The sequence below is a fragment of the Drosophila subpulchrella genome, chromosome 3L, assembly GCF_014743375.2.
Source record: "Drosophila subpulchrella strain 33 F10 #4 breed RU33 chromosome 3L, RU_Dsub_v1.1 Primary Assembly, whole genome shotgun sequence".
NCBI classification, from domain to species: domain Eukaryota; kingdom Metazoa; phylum Arthropoda; class Insecta; order Diptera; family Drosophilidae; genus Drosophila; species Drosophila subpulchrella.
In genome coordinates this window covers 21,559,167-21,583,616 of record NC_050612.1, presented here as the reverse complement: position 1 = coordinate 21,583,616, position 24,450 = coordinate 21,559,167, and the positions used below count along the sequence as shown (strand labels likewise).

General features: G+C 40.9%; 3 protein-coding genes across 7 annotated transcripts in view; 2 read left to right on the top strand and 1 right to left on the bottom strand.

The window, feature by feature from the left end:
• The window catches only part of LOC119552583, a 47,531-nt gene extending 28,500 nt beyond the window's left edge, over positions 1–19,031 (top strand). The window contains exons 1-19 of one of the 5 annotated variants that reach the window (XM_037862216.1): positions 177–257; positions 796–1,560; positions 5,303–5,439; positions 7,104–7,291; positions 7,371–7,474; positions 7,549–7,794; positions 8,487–8,617; positions 9,813–9,995; positions 11,189–11,218; positions 14,534–14,725; positions 14,793–15,202; positions 15,455–15,670; positions 15,737–16,070; positions 16,128–16,394; positions 16,455–16,638; positions 16,692–16,898; positions 16,956–17,157; positions 17,303–17,396; positions 18,814–18,843. In XM_037862216.1, the coding sequence (XP_037718144.1) occupies positions 242–257; positions 796–1,560; positions 5,303–5,439; positions 7,104–7,291; positions 7,371–7,474; positions 7,549–7,794; positions 8,487–8,617; positions 9,813–9,995; positions 11,189–11,218; positions 14,534–14,725; positions 14,793–15,202; positions 15,455–15,670; positions 15,737–16,070; positions 16,128–16,394; positions 16,455–16,638; positions 16,692–16,898; positions 16,956–17,157; positions 17,303–17,396; positions 18,814–18,843 (3,936 nt within the window). In that variant the 5' untranslated portion in view covers positions 177–241. Of the gene's footprint in view, positions 1–176; positions 258–795; positions 1,561–5,302; positions 5,440–7,103; positions 7,292–7,370; positions 7,475–7,548; positions 7,795–8,486; positions 8,618–9,812; positions 9,996–11,188; positions 11,219–14,533; positions 14,726–14,792; positions 15,203–15,454; positions 15,671–15,736; positions 16,071–16,127; positions 16,395–16,454; positions 16,639–16,691; positions 16,899–16,955; positions 17,158–17,302; positions 18,294–18,813 lie in introns of those variants that run through there. The other 4 variants (XR_005219721.1, XM_037862214.1, XM_037862217.1 and 1 more) reach the window with 4 other exon arrangements.
• On the bottom strand, positions 19,013–21,388 carry LOC119552584 (zinc finger protein 729). The gene is made up of 4 exons (XM_037862218.1): positions 21,034–21,388; positions 20,452–20,977; positions 20,014–20,391; positions 19,013–19,958 (listed from the first exon to the last, which is right to left on the bottom strand). The coding sequence occupies exons 1-4, from the start codon at positions 21,330–21,332 to the stop codon at positions 19,824–19,826; spliced, it is 1,338 nt and encodes a 445-aa protein (XP_037718146.1). The 5' UTR covers positions 21,333–21,388; the 3' UTR covers positions 19,013–19,823.
• Positions 21,389–21,723: 335 nt separating this feature from the next.
• LOC119552737 (COP9 signalosome complex subunit 3) lies at positions 21,724–24,304 on the top strand. The gene is made up of 9 exons (XM_037862503.1): positions 21,724–21,889; positions 21,990–22,238; positions 22,301–22,563; positions 22,621–22,815; positions 22,879–23,055; positions 23,502–23,633; positions 23,692–23,874; positions 23,933–24,000; positions 24,058–24,304. Exons 1-9 carry the CDS (start codon positions 21,835–21,837, stop codon positions 24,071–24,073), a joined length of 1,338 nt encoding a protein of 445 aa, XP_037718431.1. The 5' UTR covers positions 21,724–21,834; the 3' UTR covers positions 24,074–24,304.
• Positions 24,305–24,450: the final 146 nt, after the last annotated feature.

Here is a 24,450-nt window from a genome sequence, read left to right as displayed (position 1 = left end):
TTGGCGTGTAATCGGTCAGCGAGGCATGTGGAAATTTGTTGCCCCAGGCATTTGAATATTTTAAATTATTTGCCAGAAGCCAAAAAAAAAACATAGCTTCTGTAAAACCGAGATTGTTAATCATTAGGCTCGGAATTTAATTATAATTTAAATGCTTCAAATGCAATTAAGGCTTGTAATTTGCAATTTGTGTGCTAATAAGGTGTGAAATTAAAAACAGCATAACACTGGTGAACAGCTCATGTTTAAAATTATAGGTAAAAGAAAAGTTAAAAATTAAATATTACATAAATGTGTAGGAGAAGGTAAAATATTATTTCGAAGTTTAATTAAACTAACCAAACCAAGCCAAAACCTTAAATAGGTATATATAGGTTTAAAAAAAATGTAAATCAAAAAACAATTTAAAAAAATAGATGGAGAGTAAAAAAATCGATCTAACTTTAACTAAAACATCATTTTAATAAATCAATTCTTTTCTGAAAAATATAAAACATACAATATAATTTAATAATTTAACGAAATAAATTTAATTTCATCATTTAGCAAATGTGTTCTTAAAACTTGGAATCAAAATGTAATCTTTAAAAATAGTTAAATAATAGAAAATATCTACCTAACTTTAAATAATTTATTATTTTAAGAATTCAGTTCTTTCAGTTCTTTTCAGAGGAATATTTAACAGCAATTGTTATTCTGAGTCATTTTCTTAAGACTTTCCAAAGAAATTCTGTAAAACTCTTATTTAAAGAATTAAATACTAAGAGTATCTCTTATTTTCCCCTACATTTTCAGACACAACAGTAATGACATTGAAATGGCGCCAGAAATACAAAAGCAGAAAAAGGCCAAAGAAACTGAAACAACGAATAATTGCAACAAACACTGCCCCAGCAACAGCAACAGCAACAATACCAAAACATAAAGCAACAAAAGCAACCAGCAGACTGAGAGATACGAGGTGCAAACTGAGGCGGCCCAGAAAATGGCTGCCAAATGAACGACACAGAAATGTGGCTAGAATGCTGCTAAAAGTGACGACAAATCCAACACAATGTCGTGCAATTAAAGCGACAGGAACACCAGCAACATCCACAATGACTTCCAGCTGCAGCAGCCATTGTGAGTCGCAACAGCAGCAGCAACAGCAGTTGCTGCAACCGAAACAGCGGCAACACCAGCAGTTGCAACATCAACAGCGGCGACATCCTCTTCCGGCAACGCTGACGCTGCTCCTCTGCCTGGGAATCGGTTTGGGTCTGGCTGCCACAGCAGCTGCCGCCGGAGGAGGTGGCGGTGGAGGAGGAGGAGGAGCTGCTCCCGGTTCCGGATCCGGAACAGCTGGCTCTGGCTCCCCAACCAGCTACGGCTCCAGCTCCAGCAGCTCCCTGGGACCCGGCAAACCGGCCAATTTACAACTGGCACCCGGCTCCTCCGCCTCCACGGGCTGCTCCCTCGCCGAGTTCAGCTGCTCCAACGGAAGGTGCGTGCCGCTCAGCAAGTACTGCAACAATCTGAACGACTGCGGCGACGGCAGCGATGAGCCGCGATTCTGCACACGTAAGTAAAGCTTAAAGCTTACACTGAGAATATGATCTCTAACCAAATATTTCAGAGAAAAAATTTTTAAAATTAAATTAAATATTTTCTGAAGCCATCAACATAAAATGTCATTTACAAAATGGCAGCCTTAAAAATATTTTCTACTATCTCCAACTCTTCAAAAATTTTGTTTAGCAAAACTTATGTTTAAATTAAAAGTTTTAAGAATTGAAAAATAATTAAACTTATTGGTTTCTGATCCTATAAAAAAAAACGTGCCGAAAACGATCATTTAAGTTTAAATAAAAAAAGTTCAATTTACTCTTTTAATTACTGACTTCTGAACAACTTTGCAAATAACACAGAAAATTCAAACTTTAACCTAATATAAAAAAAATTTAATCAATTTAAAAAAAAAATTATTTAACGTTTTTACAGCTTTGTAAATATGTTTTTTAAGTTTTGTATTAAAAAAGTATCCGTTCTCTTTTAAAAAGTTCAAGTTACACTTTAAAGTTCACCTATCCTATCTTTAAAACTAAAAAATAACTCAAATATTAAAGAAAGCAAGAAAATATTTAAAAATAATTTTAAAACTTAAAAAAAGAAAATCAACACTTTTCTGAAAGTGTTGCAATGGCAAAAAGTTCATTAATGGAGCAAAGGCAACACAACAATGTGTCGAAGCCCATTATGTAAAGCGGAGCATAATGAGAAACAACCTGAAATGGGCTGCGAAAGTATTGTTTGTCCAATTTACCAGGCGATTGATGGGCAACGAAGTGGTAATTAAAAAAAGCGGGCACATCGACTATGCAAGGCGACAAAAGATGACTTTTTATCATAGGAAAATTAAATAACATAACACTGTTTAAGTTCCCAGATAAATGTTCCTACTTTAGATGATTGCGTATACGCAATATTGTCTGTTATTATCTTACTAGCAAAATAAGAGCATTAAAAATAAAATTAAATATTAATTATTTAAAAATCAGTTCTTCCCGACTCCTTGTTACTTATAACTATCTTACTCTTTTTTTTAAAAATTCCTTTTAACCTGCAACCTGCTGGTTTTGTAAATATACCCCAAATCTGTAAGTTTAAAACGCAACAAGGCCAAAGAGCCCCCGCCAAATCGATTTGTGTGGTCCTCGATGGCTTCCAGCCAACTGATGGTCCTCATGGGGGGCAGGCAGGTGGGAACCTGGAAGCAATCAAGCTTGTCAAACCCCATAACCGACCGGCAATCATCTCCCGCCGCTGCATCCATTCAGTGGCCGCTCTTGTAAACACGGCCTTCATGTGTAAATGTAATTAAGCACTGCCCACTCGCACATGGATCAGCACCCAGATTGGACCACCCACTCCCACATGGCCACCCATTGACCCCCATGGGTCCTCATAATGGCGGCAAAGTGAACTTCTCACTTTTGCCAATTGGCTGCCAGTAAGCCCCGCCACTTTGCAACTCCCCCCACATCCTTTTGCCAGGAAGTACTGCTCCTGTTTCTGCGCTGCCGGGCGCGTCATGTCAAGCGTTGATGAATTTAATTAAGTATTTTTCAATGACATTCAATGAGACGGTTGGCCGAGGGGGGAGGCAATCGGCGTGATGAATAAGGACAGCGACAACCCGTGGGGTTTTTAATTGAACAACGAGCTTATCGAGGGGGCAAATAAGTTTGTGCATGCTTGGGGGCACAGTGGCGTATAAAAGATAGTCCCACCTTGCCACTTATATCATTAAATCAGTAATTGTCGAAATAATGCAATTAATAGTCATCATAAATAATAAAAATCATTCATCTACCTATTGTCATTTATAAATAAATATATAAAGTGCAAGTATAGAGTGTTTTTATACCTTAAATTATAGCTCTTAAAGTCCAAAACAAATCTATCCTATATAGTATATATTTTATTCCCACAAACTGCATTTTCTGTTTGTCAATTAGAAAATGTTTGCATTTCTCAAAATACCTGAAATTTAATCAACGTCAAAACATTGAGAGTGGAGTGTTAAAAAAATAAATAATATTTTGTTCATCAGATCTCATTTCTATTCAAAAACTTTTCGTTTAATTAAACAAAAACTGTTAAGCCCCATCTAATGCAATCAAACAAAAAGTGCTGTTGATGTTTTTGTGCCATCCAAAAACTATAATTATATGATCAATGCCTGTGATTAGTTATTATTGCATTGGCAATTAGAGATACACCGCCGCCAAATAGAAAATGGATTTCAGGCATGATAGACATACTGATGGACTGACTGACTGATAGATAGACAGACTGATAGACCGACAATCAAATTGAAAATACGCCTACAGCGGGCGCAATTGATTTCGCCTGCAATCCCATAATTATCTAATTGACTATTGATGGATGAGCGCATAATAAATTTGATTGGATGCACAGAAAGCAATTAGAGCAGCACAACTACCAACACTTGAGCCGTTTATTTCGAATTGAATTATTCTATCCGGGGGCTGTCTCTGCCCGAATGCCATGCATTTTTAATAAAACTAATTGAAATGCCAGAGCAGAAGAGATTCCGGATCCTGAGGGGAGGGCCTGAAGAAATTGGCAATTTCCATGCAAACTACTTTTATTCTGGGGACAACTACAAAGGGCAGGACTTAATTCCATAAATGCAAATCGCACAAGCATAAATCATTCCAGATTTGTGGTCATTCAATTATGAAAAGGAATTCCGAATTCGAATACATACGTAATCGAGTGAAAGCTGGGGAGAAGGGTTAGTCGTTGACTTTTTTATTCATCCGCTGAGCGTAAACAACTCAATTGGAAAATTCTTAGAATATCCATTACATGCAAAAGCAAGCAAAACAACAATCAGGAATGGCGTTTTATTAAAATAATCTCAGAAAAACGAAAACAAGAAAAGGGAACTTATAAATAAAGTTATGATGAAGCTTGAATTTAATAATAAAACGATAATTTAATTTAGGAAACCATCTTGGTGTAAAGCTTTATTCACTTTATATAACAATCCACTGCTATGGACTGGAGAGACTACTTTTATTAACTTGAGAAAAATAAAATAAGGCAAACAAATATTCAAGAAGTTAAAATTGTAAAATACATTTTTTTAAACCACTCAACATGACCTATTTAATGTCTTATGAACAACTTTCTCTCTCAGCATGCAAATCATATTAAAAATTAAAAACAACTTAACTAATTCACTATCACTGAGTGCACAAATTAAACTTATTCGAACATATTTCCCATTCTCAAACTTTAAATACAATTTGCATTTGAATAAATATTCAGCAAATTTGATGTTTTGCAATTCATGAAATCAATCTAAAACCAAATCATCGTACTACAATACCATTTATAAAGCTTAATCTTTAAGACAAAGATGAATAAATTTTCACCCAAATTGTGTGGAATACATTTTCCACCCTCTTGCGAAATGTGAATACATTAAAAGTTAAGTACCTTAAATTATTCACGTAAATGGATTAGTTTACTTTGCGTTCCAATCAGTTTGCATATGAAGTTAATGTTATGTTAATTTGATACTTTGTGTTAGCATCTGCCTGGGGCAGGCGATGATTTATGGTGTGACAATTGCCATTCCTACCGGGCGAACTCATGGGGCTTATTTTGGGTGGGGTTCCCTTTTTGAGGTTTCCGAAGGGACTAATACCTTTGCGGTTGCCTAGCTGCGCGTGGGGCAAACAAACTAATTGCCAAACTAACGCTAATTGCGTTTAATATATATTTGCAGGCTGTAATCGCACCTACTACGGGGACATCGGACAGACCTACGCCCTGGAGCTGCACCGCCCCAAGCAGGATCGCGTGCCCTTTGTGTGTGTGCTCACCTTCACGGCGGCAGGTGGCCAGCACGGCGATGTGGTGCAGGTGAGTCGGGTCAGGGGTCACACCGAGCTACACTAGTAGAAACTATGCAAATTGGGGGTCTTGCTCATATTACTTGTACAATTTTTAAACTATTCAACTCATTATTCAATATCTTAATATTACAAACAATATATCATGATAAGCGGTTTATGTTATGACTGTTAATTTTATATGAAGGAAATATTTTTCTGCCATACGTAAAAATAAAATTACATTATAAATATATTAAATTAATGTTATGATATTTATTAAAATGTTTAATTAAATGTTATCGGAGTATATGGAAAGATGTAGTATAAGCATTCGATTATTATCCAACATAATTTAAACATAATTGTTTTTCCAAAATTCGCAAATAGATGTAATAGCTACCCAACTATTACTTTATTAAAAAATGTGTACATGTAATAATGTACAGATATGAAATATTTGAGAAAGAAATTAACTTATGTTTGATGTAGATATAAAAAAAATGAGCTAGACTTTGAATATTGTTTTTTTTTCAGATATACTGTTTTATTTTCTTTTTCACATTAAATGTATTAAGAAATATTAATTATAAGTCAAAGATTTTTGAGGAATAGGATTTCATGGCCTTATTTTCTCTCAGTGTACCTTCCACTGCAGAGGTTCTCCTTCTTCTGCTGCTGCCATTGCCTTTCACATTTCATTTTGTAACGGGATAAACTACGCCATTAAAAGATAAGCAACAACAATGGCGCTGGCAGAAGGTGGTAGGGGGGATTGGGTGAAAGTGGGTGGTGGGCTGTTGTGGGTGGCAGAAGCAATATTGATTTCAAAGCCACTCGCTGTAGCGTAGCAAATCCTGCACCAACACCCCATTTTTGGGGTGGCAGGAAGCAAGTGCCGGCGCCTGTTAGTTATTACGCCACTTCACACCTCCAATTGGAATGAAGGATGCAGCAGGAGCACTCGGAGGAGGAGCTGGAGCAAACAGGAGGAGTGCCAGGCAGCCAGCCAAAGCCTTTGCCATGCTCGAGTGCGTCCCAAGAGCATTCGGCACTGATATCCACTGAGCTACGAGCACTGACCGAAACTTTATTACTGACATCCCCCTTCGGCACATCCTGCAAATATTTTATGCCCATCCGAGAAAGAGACTATACTAGATTCGGGCAGATTTATGCAATCGGGAGAGTTGGAAAGCGATTCCCCTTCCCAGATGGCTGAGCCAACAATAAATGGTTGTGTAATTGAAAAGTGAGCAAGGAATTTATTTATGCATTCTCCTTGATTTTGCAGAATCAAATTCAGAAAATATTTAATAGGGAGATTAAAAAAATTTAAAATTACTTACAAGGAATGTAAAATGTTAGCTAAGTTATTTAAATACTAAGTTATTTAAAGTATATGGTTGTAACCCAAAACTCTTTTACAAAATCCAAATAAAATCTCATTAATCACAGATAAGGTTTTTAAAGCAATAAAATATTATATAGCCTTATTTAAGGCAACTATTCTTGGCTAATAATGGAATTCCTAGAGGTTCTTAGACGTAATTAAGCCAACCAAGTGTATTAAATTCCAAAAATATGTTATAATTAAGGCAATCAGGGAGTTATTATTATTTGTATGGGCACTTCAGGCCCCCAAAGCAAAAGTCCATATCGTATCTCACATGTTCCTTGTGCGAATCGCCCTAGGTCACCCTGGACAGTTTCACGATTGGCAGGTTCACCTCGTACGTTCATGAGGGTTGTCCGGATGGATATATGCAGATAGCGGAGTCGGCTCGAACTCCCATTGGGGGAATGTGGTGCGGCAGCTCCTGGGGACCAGTGCTCTTCTACAGCGAAACCCGCTCCCTGATATTCACCATCCGGCTGAACAGGTGAGTCCCGATACCCAACTCCAGAGACCCGATAAAATTAACTGACCCCGATTAATGTTTAAAAATATACAACCCACAGACTGGCGAGGGATCAGAGTGGCTACAACTTCGACTTTCGCATCAGATACAAGGTGTTGTCCAGGGACAGTTCGGTGACCCGCTACGGGGGCATTAAGCTGGCAGGTGCGTGCGACCGCAGGAATTGAGGTGGATGGAGGTCCCTAATCCGCTCAACCGATTCCCCTTTTGCTTTTTAGAGCTGGCCCAGTGGCACAACCGCAGCAGCTTCCTCAATCAGCAGCAGCAACAGCAGCAGCAGCAGCAACAACAAGGCGCCGGTATCCTGGAGGACTTCACCAACTCCAGTGTGGCCCGCTCGGATCGTTATGGCCAGGACTTTAGTCTCTTCAGCGCTTATGCCAACAACAAGACCTTCATGGCCGCGCTGGAAAAGTCACTGGCCAAGGACGAGCAGAACTACACGGAGCCCAAATACTACCTGGGTGAGTTGGTGGTGTAAATAATTGAGTTTTTTAATTAAAACTGGTTTAAACATGACTGGTTAGGACTGATTAGATTTTACCTAATACCATTGTCTAAACTTGTATTTACATAATTGGTGGAATATCTAATTAAACCGAAACTGACACCGAAAAGTTAAACGAGTTTTAAAGCAACGTTAATTAAAATGGATATATTTTAGGGATTACATTTACGGAATAACCAATGTTTAAAGACAAATAAGAATTGGCTAATTTATATTCAATATTTGTAATTTTTCACAAGCTTTAAATTATCTCTATCCAAAACTCTAAAAAAATATATTTAAAAACACAAAAACGTATGATTTTGGCAAAAGTAAACGAATTTTTAAACAATTGGAAGCATTTGAAATTTATAAAATAAATATTCCAAAGAGAACAAATATTTTAATAAATACATCTATTACCCAGGCTAAGACTTTTGTTAGTTAAACAACAACAAAATATTAATAATCAGCGAAAATTTTTGGAGCATATAGAACAGTCATTTTTAAAGAAACATATATTTTAATAAAAAATCTACATATTCAAGGCATTTAAATTGATATACAAACACTTCCTGATTGAATATTTTCATTACCCACCCCGAGGCATTCCTTAATGACTCATTAAATATTATTTCTGGTTGTGACATCTGTTTCTCGCATTCACAGGCGACCTTATCCCCGGAACGTATTGCTCCCGGATCTTCAGCGACTGCGACAAGAAGCCGTGTCGCCTGCAGTCTCCAAACTTCCCCGGGATCTATCCGCGCAACCTCACCTGCTACTACGCAGTGCGACAGGTGAGCAAAGGGCAATTAAAACGAAATTAAACTCCAGCCAGCTAGGCTAATGTCCTGGGTTGCAAGCCGTGTCGGGCCAAAAAGGTTAGACACCTCTTACCAACGCAGAATTTTGCTGCCACTGCTGTCGGGTCATAAAAGTACAGCCTTTGCCTTATTTTTATTCATGCCACAACAAAGTTCAAAAATCAGGAGAGCAAGGGAAAAAAATTAAATGGCAATTTACATTCCAAAATAGAATGGGCTTTTATTATAATTAACTGGAGGAGCAGAGCAGCGTTCTTTGGCATTTTTAATATGCTTCTGCCCGACGGGGCTTCTCCTCGAAGGACCCGTTGCCATTGGCAATCAACTGTTAGAGGTCTCACATGCTGTGGACGTCCTTTTAAAATTACAAATTGTTTACTGCCTCCTCAGCTCACATGCCATAGAACTTGATGGGCCTATCCTTGGATGTCACGTAGTTCAAAGTCAGGGGCAACGCTGGCTTATACAGGGATAACTGAGCTCTTGGGGTACTATAATGCAAACAGGAAATTAGAATCTCTTTATAAATAGAGTCTTTTATAGGCTCGTATTTGTCAGGATAAGAATAATAATAATTGAAGAATATACAGGATTCACAAAGTGGGTAACAAAATATTTTTTTTTAATATATAATAATTGAAATGAGCTTTGAGCTCGACCATTGTCAATTCAATCAATAGTACGCATACTCGAATTATTTCCAAAGTTTGTTTATTTTAGAATTTTATATAAAACCGTTTTTCTGTCGGTTGATCTACTTGTTTTTTAAAGGTCCTTTCTTATTTTATAGTTATATATTTATTTGTATCTTTTCTACCCTTTGCGAGACAAAATGGTATCAAGTTAAAAGTATAAATTAAATTAAAATCAAAATAAATGTAAGCCTGCTCTAAGCGTCGAATAAATAACATTATCCATTTGAATTCAAACAAATACGATGTAAAACACAAAGATCAATCACCATTTACAAAAGCAGCCGGAAAATTCCGCAGCACGAGGCTTGCGTAATTTAAATGCTCCAATTAATCCTCCCATTTCCATTTACATTCCCACGCCCATTCCTATTTCTATTCCTATTTCTGATTCTACAAAAGGAATGGGACTGTCAAACAAAACATTCTGTGCGCTGCGGCTCATTAATTTGCATTTAATTCTCCTGTCCACACAGCACGACGTGCCCCATGGCAAACACGCCCTGATTCTAGTCAAACAGCCCAAGGGCAATCTGGTTTGGATCTCCACCCAGGAAACGGCCATGGCGAACAAAATGGCCCCTCCGCCGAGTGCCAGCGACAAGGATAAGAAATTCGAGCCGAGGCTGAAAACATGGAATGACTGCGATTACATTCAGGTAATTAAATCTGCCTTTAAATGCACTTGGCTCCGATCTCCTCTCTCCTCTATCTATCTGTATCTGCATCTGTATCTTTGTATCTGTATCTGAGTATCTCCCGCCTTTATCTGTATCTGAATCTGTAAATGTCCCTGCGTTGAACTCCACGGCGTTTGCATTTGCCAACTTTAACGAGAGATCCAGCATAAAAATTACTTCCTCTGTTGGCCGGTGGCCGGCAAAAACAAGGCCAGCGGGAAAATTCGGTGGGAAATGGAATACGGGGGATGTGGGAAAACTGGTGGAAAAACTGCGCAAAAAACGACAAATTGAAAAAGAAATGAGCAAAATTCTGAAATCAGTTGTTTGCACTCCTTTTTTTCCCACCGCACCCTCCGCCCGAATTTACCCACGATTTTCCACTGTCATTGCCCCGGCATTGTGTGTTCGCCTCCACATCCGATGTCCATGTCCATGTCCTCGTCCGAGTACCAGGACGAAGTCCTCCGTCCTCCGTCCGACATTGCCTTGAGCACTCGATAGGCTTCTCTCTGGCCAGTCGCGGGAAGTGTTAATTTCGTAGCCATTCTTTTTGTTTGCCATCGGGGAGTGAAACGAACCAGTCCTGATACTGGACTCGTTCTGGAGTCCATCCATAAAGCCCCCAACTTAAAAGGGGCAACTTTTGGATGAGCTCTTAATGAGCGTTGTGTATGCAGAATGGAGCATAAATGGGGGATAAGCTGGCGAAAGGAGAGATATGAGGGATACGAGGTGTGGAGATGAGCTGGCGAAAGGGATATGCTTGAAAGCAACTGCTCCAAGAAGTAGGTTTTAATGATGGCACCTTAATTGGATTAAAAATAAAGGAGGAACTAAAATGACATTTAAGAAGAAGGCATTTTTATCTGTGCCAGAAAACTGTTAAAATGAAAGGAGAATTGATTGCGTTTCTCTGCACTACTTATATTCCAATTTAAAAACCCTCCTCTTGATACGGTTTAAAACAGAAACAAGAAATAGGGATAACTAAAATTATAGAGTGCTCAGGAATCTTTCAAAATACTGTTGAATTTTCTACAACTTTCTCAGTTAGCAACTTTCTCTTTTGAAAAACACCTTATTTCCTAAACTGCACCAATCTAGAATTTGCTATACAATTAGTAAATACTGAAGTATCTATAAATGTATGTATATATTTTCTCCAATAGGAAAATGTAAAGCCCAAATGGAAATCCACGGTAATGCAAAACTAAAGAAAATTCCTCGCTCAGTACAATTCAATTCAATGCGATTCAATTCAGTTCAAAACTCATGTTGCCACAAATCAATTTTAGTCGTAGCAATACTTAGTGAGCACTTGACCTTTGCCACCCAAGCAACCACCAACCATCCACCATACCCCCCATATATAGTATCTTTCCCCCACTATTAGCAACAATTATTTGCCATCTTTCGCTGTTCGAAAACAATTAATCAAGATAAATGTATGCACAGCCCCCACCCCCAAAGAAACCCAGCAAACAGACAACAAATCAAAATGATCTGGGTAAATCGACGTCTATGGGATATCTATGGACTGGATAATATATTCATTAGCACACACGCGAGGGGAAGAATCTGTCATTGGATTTATATTAATGAACACTTGGCACGCACATCATAAATCGCACACAAAAGCAGGGTTTTCGAGGACTGGGGGATGCGAGGACATCAAGGACATTAGTGGACGTAGAACGTGCCAGGGTCCCATGTAAATAATTGCCCCGGGCATTCATCATACAAAAGCAGAAGAGCAGAGGATGCCACTCCTGATGGATTTCCCACTTCCGGGCTTCCATTCAGAGCGCTTTAAGCTGATCTGCCACAGCGGTCAAAGACACTACACCCCCTATTATACCATTCCCCATACCATCTGCAATCCCAAAAGTGTAGGGGAGGGATGAAGTGGTGGAATCTCCACTAAAACGTTTTGACGATTTCCGTGTCGAGGAATGTTGCTTTTAGTTGCCCATTTAGTCATCAGCAACTATTCAATTTCGCTCCGCAACAAAATCCGAGTGAAAGAGGGGGGATGACCCCTGTGCTCCCTGGGCTCCCCAGTAATTCCCCCATTAAATGCTCGTTGTGGCAGCAAGGCGTGCAAATCCCTTCCTCCATTTCGTACCCTCTAACCCGGAGATATGGCCCCGGCTAACCCCTTTACTTTTTGCTTATTCAGTTGGAAAGCAATCCGCTCGGACGTTAGCGCCATTTGCAAGGATTGCAGGATCCTGGCTTTCTGGGCCTGCACTCTGCCTACAAATTGTCCTGCGCTCGCCGTTTCCCGCCTCCTTTTTTCCAACTTTTTGTCCCGCGCTCTTAAGCCAAAATGTCCAAAAGTGCTGGCCATTTTGGTGCGGCATGTGTGAATAATCGCCGGATGGCGAAAGCCCCGCAGCCTGAGATCTGCGAAAGGATAGGGAAACTGGGCACGGAAAAAGGAGTACGAACATGGGAAAAAAGCCTTTAAATTCATTAAAATAAACTATCCATTTTAACTATGCATATACGGTTTTATTACATTTTTTCAAAATAATATGGGGTTTTGTATTGAACATTTTTTTATTAACAAAAAAACTGAATGCTATTTTGTAAAAAATATTAAACTATATATTTTTTTCATTTTTATATACATTTGTTGTCATTTCTAAAGAGTTAGCTAGTTTATTTTTCTGTGCAAAAAAAGGTAAGGGGCTTAAAGGAAATCCCTCCATATATATTATAACCCCCATCTGTGTCTCCACTAATTTGTACAAATGCCGCGCTTTCAATAAATTTGCGGTCACAAATTACCTGGACCACATTCACGGGTGTGCGGAGTGTGGCTTCTGGAATACCGGAATACCGGAATCTGGTCTGCGGTCCCTGGCATAGTTTAAATTTGCGGCCAGCTGCACAAACAAGGGTGACCCGGAAACAGAAACCTCAGCTAAATTAATGCAAAAAGTCGCTGGCCACAAAACTAATTTGTCATGCGTTGGCCAAAGGTAGGAAATGCCCCATGGACAAGGACTCAGTCCGAATGCCATTACCCACCGTGTACATTGTACACCACCCACTTTTTGCAGGGGCAACTCAATTAAAAAGCGCACAATTATGCGCCGAATGCCAAAGCCAGCAGAAACCGCACATAAATGAGCATTTTACGTTTATGGGAGCTGAGATTCCGGGTATTACAATGATACCTATGATTACCAAAACCGCAAATTACTATAGAATACGATTTCGCAAGCTGCAAAATACTGATACAGTTACTGACTAGTAGCGTCAGTAATTTAAATAAAATGTTCTTTCCAGATCATAAAAAGTTATATCCTCCACATCTCATCTTATGAAGTACTAAGAATTTATATCTTTTCAACAATCAAATCATTTTAAGTCAAGCCCAGAGACCTCATTCTAGTGAAAAGCCTTTACCACAACGAACTACTCCCAATAAACACTTCACTATATGTATACTAAACGTAAACCGCATAAACATGTTTCATTCATTTAAAACAAACTTTAAATGAGCTTAAAATGTTCGACATTTAGTGGGCATCAAGTGCCGGACACATCAAAGCCATTGTGCTCAACTACTTAGACCTCTTCGAAGTCCTTATAAAGCCCCCTTTTTCCCTCTGCTAACACACCGCACCATTACTTTCCATCGTCGTGGGGAAAAGCGGAATGTAACCAAAAATCACGTATACGTACAGTGGCCATTAAGTAATATGAGAGCCAGCTGCACTTTGGGTCCACTTCTTTACAGCAATTACCGTTATTTCGCACTCAGTTCGACTCAGCCCCGCCCACAACCATGCCGCCCCCTCTTTTTTAACCACACTCGGCCTTTTGCTTCAATTACTACACTAAGAAAATATAACAATATTGATTAATATATTGATATCAAAAATTGTTTATAAAAACGAGCTTAAGAACTGCAGTTCATCAAAATAAAGTAAAACGTTCTGAAAAAAAAGATTTATAAACATAAAAAAAAATACATTTAAATTTAGTTCACATCATTATTAACCACCTAATGATGAATTACCAGCCTAACATTTATAAAAATCTTTGGAAGAGCTATGCTAAATATAGGGATAGTTATATTAAAAGCAATAACTTTAACAAACGATTTTACCCCATCGTAAATCACTTTTTAATGCAGTACTAATAGAACATTTATCACTTGAACCATGACAACAATCAGGGGAATCTCTATACTGCTATTATGAAAACCAAGTCTTATAATAGTCTTTTATTATAATACAAGCTAGCTAGCACCCATTAAATATATCTATGTTTATATAAAATACATCCTATACCTTGATAAGCCCCAACACAGATTCTCTGTTTGAGTTAGGAGTTGTTCTCCACCGTGTAGTTAGTTAGTGCCACCCACATGGTGAAATCAACAAGCACCACCCACATTTGTCGCCCGACTCACTCATTTCGCTCTCTCCTCACCCACTCTGTTCTCCTTCTTCTCTCTCTTTCTCTTCCCCCCCGCGATGTCCTTTCGCTACCCGCAGGACTACGTGACTGTATACGATGGTTACACCATACGTGACCCCATCATATTGAAGTTCTGCGGCGGAGGTCAGGCGGTGCCGGCGGCCGTTTCCAGCGGCCCGGAGCTTTTGGTTGAGTTCAGCACGTCGCCGTTTGGCACCTTTACCGGCACCTCGTCGCAGGTCCTGCCGCTCTACGGATTCCAGCTGGAGGTGAGTTTTTGGGTGTTTGCCGTCCAGAGGATGAACCAGCAAACCATTTTGTCCCCTCCATCCACAGGTCGAAGTTCAGTTCGTGGACATCCAGAGTCCCACGTACTCGAAGAACAAGAAGCCCTGCGAGTTCTGGATCCGCGGAGCAGGTCGCGGCATCCTGGAGAGTCCCAAGCACTCGCTGTCTCCGAACTCCACGTGCCTGTACCACCTGCAAGGATTGGGTGTCTTCAAGACCTTTGACCACCTGAGTTTGTCGCGCCGTACGAGCAGTCAGTCGGGAATGCATCAGCCACTCTCCAGGTTCAAGGTGTGGATTTCCGTGCTGAAGTTCAACCTGGACCCGGAGTTTGGCCAAATGGATGAGACTTCGGTGGGGGCCATTGGAGTGCTGCAGACGCAGGAGGATTGCAGTGGAATGCTGCGCATCTGGGATGGAACTCTGAGGGATGCACCCGTTTGCAAGGACTTGAACTGGTAGGTGGTTGTTCTTAGGGACGATTTCTCAATGTCATGTTAAGGGTTTAGTTAGTTATATGTCAGATAAGGTTAAAACTTTGGAAGGAAACATTATTCTTTACAGGTACAGGGCCGATTTCAGGTTCTAGTTTGTTAACACAACTGTCAGAGAAAGTTGACAAGAAGTTTAATATTTCGGATAAGCAATGCCGTTTTCTCAATGTGGTGTTAATTTTACTATATCAATTAATATAAATGACATCATTTCAGTGCCAGCGAGACGAGTAGCTATAATACCCTGGGCCACTATGCCCACAACGCCACCAATGTGATAGCCAGATTTTGTCGGGGCACTATACCACGCACCTGTGATCGGTCCAATATTAATGAGACCTACGCCAGACCCTGTACGATCTCCGAGAGCTATGTTTCTAGCAGCGATGCCATCACGCTTGAGTTGCGCAACACAGAATCCACAGTGTTAAGGTAGCATTTCCTTATAACATATAATATATATATAATAATAATGAAACTGTTAACCTCCTTTTATAGACCCCTGGATTTCAAGCTGAAGTACGAATTCATTGACCTGCATCAGGATGGCTTGCCCTGGGGTGGTGGGGAGCACGATTGCAACCGAAAGTTTCTCAGCAACTTGATGGATCGCAAGGATCCAGCCATATTCCGCAGTGTGCGTAATATCTTTCTATTCGGAAGAGGAGGCACTAGGAACCTCAAGTGCATCTACAAATTCGAGGCTCAGCGAGGGGAGAGGGTCAGGATCAAGATGAGGAAAGTGACAACCACCAATAGAGCTTGCTATTCTAAAGTGGATGAGGATATCAACAGATCCTTTTGCTATGGGGATACCAATGTTAGAATTGAGGTACGTACTAACCACATTAAAGTGAATCCTTTTTCTAATATATAAATATTAACTTAGATCTTTGAGCGACCCTATCACGATTCCATTCTTCTCCATCGAGGCTGCATGTGCAACTCCTCCAACCAATCCCACCTGCCTGTGGAGTACACTTCCACAAGTCGCGATGTAGAGGTGCACTTCATTGCCCAGAACATGACCACCTTGGACGATCCGGATACGGTTAATTTTGAGGGTATGTTTGAGTTCGTCAAGGCTCCAACTAGTTGTAAGGATGGTCGCCGGAAATTCGGACCCAGTGGCACCATAGACATGACCTTTGGAGATGTAAGTAGATCAAAAAGCCTAATATTATATGAAATGACATTATAAGATTATTTATTTCAGGTGGAGTGCCGCTCTAGACCTTGGTTGATTGAACCTTCAAATGGCAATAAGTTCTTGTACGTCCGACTGAAGGCCATATTCCTGAGCAAACACAATCCCACAAAGACTTTGAACACAACCTATGTTCAAACTGATACCTGGAGATGTGAGACTAAGTCGAGGGCTGTGCTGACCACTTCAGAGGGTAGGTTACTATCTCATCTGCGATGGTTCTATTATAATCCTTACATCTCTTAGGTCTAACCATTGTGGCCTGTCCCCTGAGTCCCGACTCGAGTGCCTACGAATTTGTGGAGATCTTCAGTTCCGGTTGGAATGAGAGGCCCAATTTTGCCATAGTTAATCGATCCCGAGCCATCAGTGTGGAGTTCCTGCGACCTGGCAATGGAGAGTACTCCTTCAACTGGATGGAACTGATTCCCAGGCCCACGCTCAGCATGGCTGGTGAGTTTACTAGAACATCTTGATGTAAATCGAGTGTAATTTAATCTCATCTCGCAGAGGACTGTCAGTTTAAGTGCGCCGAGCTGGGGGCCTGTGTGAATGCCAGTGTCTGGTGCGATGGCGTAGTCCATTGCCCATCCGGCGATGATGAAACCTTCCTGCAGTGCTCGGCATTGATGAAACTGCCCGCCGAGATCCTGGCCACCCTCTGCCTCATCTTTGTGCTCTCGTGTTGTGCTTTCGCTGCCTTTGCTTACAAGTAAGTGATTATATTCTATATGCAGTGGTTACCAGCAGCAAAATCAGCGGCAGATCCCGCGGGCTCCCTGCGCTGTTTCTGTTGGTGACCACTGCTTTTAATTTTTTGGATATATTAGTATTCACAAATATTATTTTATAACCAGAAAAATCAAACGCAAGCTGCGCGGCTCCTCGGTGCTGCAGACGCGACTCAAATCGCTCAGCTCGATGGACACGGCCGTTCTGGATGAAAAGGAGGTGATTTGCTGACAAAGCGACAATTCTGTGCGTTACGTGGAGATCGACCGTGTGACCACGGTCTGATGCTCGACGGCCAGTAACGTGCAGAATTGTGCCCCGGAACAGAATCAGAATCAGATACAGATACTGACACCAGAATCGCCACCACAAGCCAACCAAGAAAGACAGAAACCACAATTACAACTGACGCGAATGCGAAACGCAACAATGAAACGATCAAAAGAAAAGGCAACACTTTTTCGAAATCAAAAACCAAAAACCAGAATCAAAATCGTTCACCTGTTTTTTAAACTGCATTTATATGAGAGCGAATCGCAGGTTTTTGTTGATTCTATTTGTATTATCCTCTATTTTATAGATCGCAAGACTCGTGTTCTCCGTTTTTTTTTTTAACTTAGTGTGTCGCGCAATTTTATAAGCAATTTTCTAGGCCTAGGGTTTTTCGTATGTATTTTCGATATGATTTCCCAAACTCGACCCGCAAAACACAAGAACACACACTGTACATACTAACGATTGCGAAACACGGAAGGACGAGGACCAGAAATCGGACAGATCTGACCATTTAAAACTCCCACTAGGTTCGTGTCTTTGGTTCTTACAGAGTACTCGTAGACCTATGTAGATACAACTGTTTCCTAATAGCCTTTAAGTGTATCGTACTATGCTAATCAAAACCGACTAAATGGAGAGGAAGATGATGAAAGCGAGTTCAGAAGGGTTAGTTTTTTTGGGGAATGTTTCAGAAACTCCCACAGCATTTATTATGCGGCGCACAAAAAAAAAGAAAACAGAAAGAAGAGATTAATCAAACCAAATGAAATAAATAGTAAAAATCCAAAGGAGTAAGCGAGTGGAAGGGCGACGATTAATCGACAATTCCGAGAGTAGATCGTAAGTGGAACATGTTTTACATTTTAAGATTGATGGATGCATCGTAAACGTAATTTAGTCGCCAGAGGGACGCGGTGGTTAGTCGAATATGTCAATATACATAGAAGCTAGATGAATTCGTTAGTTGTTTAATAGACGTTGTAGTGATCATGGATAATATCAGCATAATCAAAGCTAAATCAAGCCAACAATTTAGAGGTATCTCGTCGTATTCAAAGTACTCAAAAAAACCCAGTCGAATCGAACCGATTCGAATCGAATCGAAGTCATTCAGTCAGCTCACGCCCATTGTTGTTAATGTTGTTGTCTCCAAAGTGCACAGTTCGCTTCATGCCACATCATCTAGCGCCTGCTCCCTCACCACCAAACCAAACCAAATCAAATCAGATAATCAAATCAAAACCAAACCAATCTTTGCATGGTAATCCTCGTTTGTTGGCTCTGGGCTCAATGGCAGCTGACTTAATCGAATCCTTTTCTATTTTGTATTCTCTCTTTGAACATCCCTTTTGTGTCGAAGAAAAAACCCGTCGTTGAGACCAAGATCTAAGGCTCGGGGATCAAAGCAAAGCAAAATGCCCGGCCTGGCCAAAACGGAGGGAGCAGGGATCAGGGACTCCGAAAAGACAACACAGCAGAGTGTGTGAATCAGTCGAAATTATATTTTTGTTTATGCTCTTCTTCCTTTTAAGAACTGTAAATAAAACAAACAGAAGCTGTATGATATTAACAATTTTACATTGAGCGTTTTATTTTCCATTATGATGTACTACTACTCAGTTGCACTCTCAAATAGTGAAAATGTTTTGATATTCGAATCAAACTCAGACAATAAACGTTAAAATCTATTCTTTTGTAACACGGTGGTAACTTATTTCCAATACTATAGCGAACAGGAGGTGCATAATTTTTAGGAACCGCCAGATCACTTGATCTGCGATCTCCGGCAGCTGATTGCATTCAAGCGTAAAGTAAATAGTTATATTAAACCAAACGTAAAGCTCAACTACTAAACTAATGAAATCAAATTAAATATTAAACAACTTAACAAGTTATTAGCGAAACTGCCCAAATGAATAAAATTGAGAACATTTCTGTCGTAATCTAGATTAAAGAGCGCTGATCTTGAAACCGAACTGAAACCGGATGATTACCGCAAGCAGAGTAGATTTTTAAATTTTAAATTAGTTTAAAGAAAAACGTAACTGATAATTAAATCGGAACGTGGTAAACCAGCATGACTAAATAATTCGAATGTTGCAAAAAAAATCATATCAGATTCTAAAATGATATTAAAATTAAATGGAAAAACTGAACAACTTAATAAACAAGCATTTAAATCCCCAAAACAAACTGCATGAGAACATTATTTTATACAAAACTCTTTACAGCGCATTGGACATGCCCACATTCAACAAACTAAATTGTAAATAAAAACATAGGTATATGAAATAAATATACACAACATAAATAACTTACTATGAATCCATGAAATAAAAGATCGATCGAATAATATCACGTTTTATAATATTAATCCTTTAAATACGTGGGGAATTGAGTGTCCTCGGAGGGTGGGGCAGGTATGGTTACCCCACCCGTGTCCACAGCTGGTTCATGAGGCAATGAATCCACGCTCTCCAGTGGCATAAAGCAGTCAGCTGATATCTACAAAAACATGGACGTTAAGCTAACTATTTCCTGAGAAAATATGATAACCCACCTCCCCATTCTTATCGCCCAACTTGCGAGGATACTTAAAACCAGCGGCACGCGAGGCATCCATGGAATCCTCGCAATTTGTGATCAAACCCTGCCGATGATCCTGCTTGTGGGCTTGTAAACGCTCGGCATTTATGGAAGTAAAGCTACAGAGATCACAGCATAAGTCCTTATAAGCTTCGGCATGATTGAGCCGCATGTGACGCTTTAGGGCATTGGCCTGGATGCAGTAGTAATCGCATTGGCTGCACTTAAGGCTACTCTTGTCCTGGCTATCGTGGCGCTGGCGGTGTTTGTGCAGGACACTGGGATCGCGAGTGGAAAACTTGCACTCGCCGCACTGCAGGGGCTTTTCGCCTGTGTGCTGACGCATGTGGATCTAGGAAAAAGGATTAAATATTATTATGCGCTATCTGGAATAAGTCTTATCATAACTTACTATCAAACTAGCCTTGCGCGCAGTCTTCTTGCCACAAACATTACAGATAAATGGCTTGATTTTGTTGTGCACCGTCTTGATATGCTTGGAGAGCGTTTTGCCGTTGACGAAATTGCGTTGGCAAATCTCGCAGGTCTTCTCCGCATAGTATTTGTTCTTCTTGGAGGCGGGAGGAGCGGCTGCTGGTTGTGTGGCCATCTCCCCGGACTGCTCCTTGAGTTTCCTCCTCCGCTGAACGGCGGCCAACGATCGGAGTACCCGCGGTCGCCACTTCTTGTGGACCTGCATGTGTCGCCACACGAGGGCGGAAATGGGTGACTTGTAGTGACAATCGATGGCGGGACACTCCAGTAGATCCACATCCACCTGATGGGCTTTCCACAGGTGAGCCGAGCAACGCCGCCAGTTTGGCAGCTCCATACCGCATTCGCAGCAGGAGAAGCTGCCGCCCTTGTGGCAACTGGAGTGCAGCTCCATCTTGCTAGCATCCTGGAACTTGAAGGGGCACTCCCTGCCGAAGGAGCACCTTTGGAAAATGGAGATTTGGTTAAGGGTTTCTCGTGATTTACTGGTTAAACCTACGGTTCTAGCATATTGGCCCTCAAGACCAGTCGAAAATCCTTAAAGGGCAAGGGCTGCATCTCACTTGGCGTTGGCTTGGAGTCCTCCAATTGCTGCTCCATGGTTTGTTTATCCTGGCCATTCCGGCCGGCTGGAGTTTGTTGTTTAATTGAAGTCTTTGCTGTTTTTCTTTTGCCGTTGGGCACCGAAATGGGCTCGTAGCCATGGAAGTACACCAAATGTCCCCGGAGATCCTCCTGGAGATCATATTGGCGCAGGCACAGGCTGCACACATAAACAATTCGCGGTGAATTAACCATTTTTTATAAAATTCTTCATTTCTTGTTTAACAGAACAGCAACAACCGGTGGTTATCGTCTTGTTATCGACACTAGAGATGGCAGTTCTTCCCAGTTCCCAGCAACGACTATCGAAATTTGAATTCATGATTATTTTTAGATAAACTACCGTACTAATTGCTTAGAATGTATTTAAAAAATATATTATTATAATTGTGCTTAACCAAGCTTAATTAAGTTTAGCTAAATTTAAATTAAAAGCAGCAATTTACTTGCGTTTTTAAATCATGCGCCTGATCTAAATTTGCTTAATACTATTTAACAGTGATGGGTAACGTGAACGTTGCCCGGCGGTCTAAAACCAGAGTTGGAAAACGAGGGTTGGCAGGAAAAACAAGAACTATCGATGAAAAATCGGTTTTTGTTCCACCTCTAATTCGTCGTCAATTTTGTTTTTCGCGAAATTAATTTTTCGCATTTTCGCAAATTAATAGGCCAAAAAGTAGTCTCGGAGTTACCTAAAATGGGCAGCGCGCTGGAAAACTACGTGAATCAGGTGCGCACGCTGAGTGCATCCGGTAAGTTGGCCAACCGGCGATCCGCGAGCCCCCAAAGAGCGGTCTCGCCGCCGCCTTTGTTTTGATATTTATGCGAATTTCGCCGGGCTTTTTACCACAGGAAGCTTCCGGGAGCTGGCCGAGGAGCTGCCGGAGTCGCTGTCGCTGCTGGCCCGGAACTGGAGCATCCTGGACAATGTGCTGGAGACGCTCGACATGCAGCAGCACTCGCTGGGCGTGCTCTATGTGCTCCTGGCCAAGCTGCACAGTGCGTCCACCGCGAATCCGGAGCCGGTGCAGCTCATCCAGCTGATGCGGGACTTTGTGCAGCGCAACACTGTGGAGCAGCTGCGGTTTGCCGTCTGCGCCTGTGAGTTACAGTCCCATCTATCCATTAAGTACCACCAAATTAACTCTATGTTCTGTACGTAGTCTATGAAACATGCCATCTGTTCACCGAATTTGTGGTGCAAAAGAACCTCAGCATCCTGGGCATACGCATCCTTTCGCGCGCCATCGACCAGATCCGACAGCTAGACACCCAGCTAACGCCCATCCATGCCGATCTCTGCCTGCTCAGCCTCAAGGCGAAAAACTTCAGCGTGGTGCTGCCCTATTTGGATGCGGACATCACTGACATCTCCACCGTGGCCGCCGAGTGCAAGACGCAGCAGCAGCAGCAGTCCCAGCACACGGTAGTTGGGTTGAAAATCTAATTTAGAACTTTGTTAGCCAATGGTTCCCCTTTTTAGGATGCCAACAACGATGCCAAGTACTTCTTGCTGTACTACTACTACGGTGGCATGATCTACACGGCGGTTAAGAACTACGAGCGTGCTCTGTACTTCTTCGAAGTCTGTGTCACCACACCGGCCATGGCCATGTCGCACATCATGCTGGAGGCATACAAAAAGTTTCTCATGGTTTCACTCATCGTCGAGGGCAAGGTGAGTTTGCTAGCACTTCAGATCCATCCATATATCAGTCTCCTTGTAATCCATCGGTTGCAGATAGCGTATATACCAAAAAACTCACAGGTCATTGGCCGTTTTATGAAGCCGATGGCCAACCACTATCACGACCTGGTCAATGTGTACGCGAATTCGTCCAGCGAAGAGCTGCGCATCATCATACTCAAGTACAGTGAAGCATTTACACGTGATAACAATATGGGACTGGCCAAGCAGGCAAGTATTCCAAGGGTCTTACATGATTCAAATAACAGATAACCCTTTTTATTGAAAAACATAGGGGGAACTTGTATCAGTTGCAAGTTGAATAACTTGAGTTTTTTAAAACAAACGTCCCTTGTTCTCTCACACCCGAAAAACCTTTTCCTTAAAGTTCAAAGAAAAACAAAGGAATATAGAAAATCAAAAAGAAAATTATAAGTATAACGCACATATACATTTTTTCAAGGTGAAACAGTGCCATAAACCAAAATCTTTATATCTTGTCGTTCCAAATAAAGAGAATATTTAAATTGATGCGGAAGTTTCGGCAAAATTAATTCGGCTAACACCAAACAATTTCCGGTCGCACTGATAAGTTCAGGGTTTTTGCTAAATACAATAACACATTTCTGTTAATACCTAAATTAAATTATAAATTATAAACATTTTGTAATTTTTAGGTAGCAACCTCCTTGTACAAGCGGAACATCCAGCGACTAACGAAAACCTTCTTGACCCTTTCCCTGAGCGATGTGGCCAGTCGTGTTCAGCTGTCCAGCGCAGTCGAAGCAGAGCGTTACATCCTCAACATGGTAAATAATTCCAATATATTTCTCACTTTAACTTCAATCATTTAATATCGAACTGTAGATCAAGTCGGGTGAAATCTATGCCAGCATCAATCAAAAGGACGGCATGGTGTTGTTCAAAGACGATCCAGAGAAATACAACTCACCGGACATGTTCCTCAACGTGCAAAACAACATAACCCATGTTCTGGATCAAGTTAGGCAGATCAACAAAATGGAGGAGGAGATTATATTAAATCCCATGGTAGGTTTTGCTATTGAAATACATTTTATCCCTTATTCTTAATAATTCCCTTTTGCAGTATGTGAAAAAGGCTCTTGGCAGCCAGGATGATGACTTAACGTCCCAGCATCCAAAGACTTTCTCGGGGTAAGTTGTTGAAAAAACACAAACTAAGAATAGTTAATAACAGCCTCCTCATTACAGCGATCCCACAGATTGATGATAACACCGTCGCAGATCCACCAGCAGCCTGCTGCTATCATTTCTACGCTCATCCAATCCCCAACTCCGTTTACCACATCTTGTCGCAGCTGCGAGGCCCAGGGCCCGAAGGCTGAGGACTCCCGCAGTCCGAACTCATCCAGCTACCACAACAACAAACTGCGCTCTAATTGCAAATTTATAGATGAACATGCTATTTTAAATAAACTATGTATAAATCTATGACTAAGTCAGGGGATCCTTATCACCCATGCGATTGACTCACAATTTATACGTCTCGATACTGCATCGATAAGGCTGTTGTGCCTTTTCTACGCATCGATCAGGCCACATTTACCGTCCCGACCGGTTAAGTGCTTTGTACTTGCCCCCAAT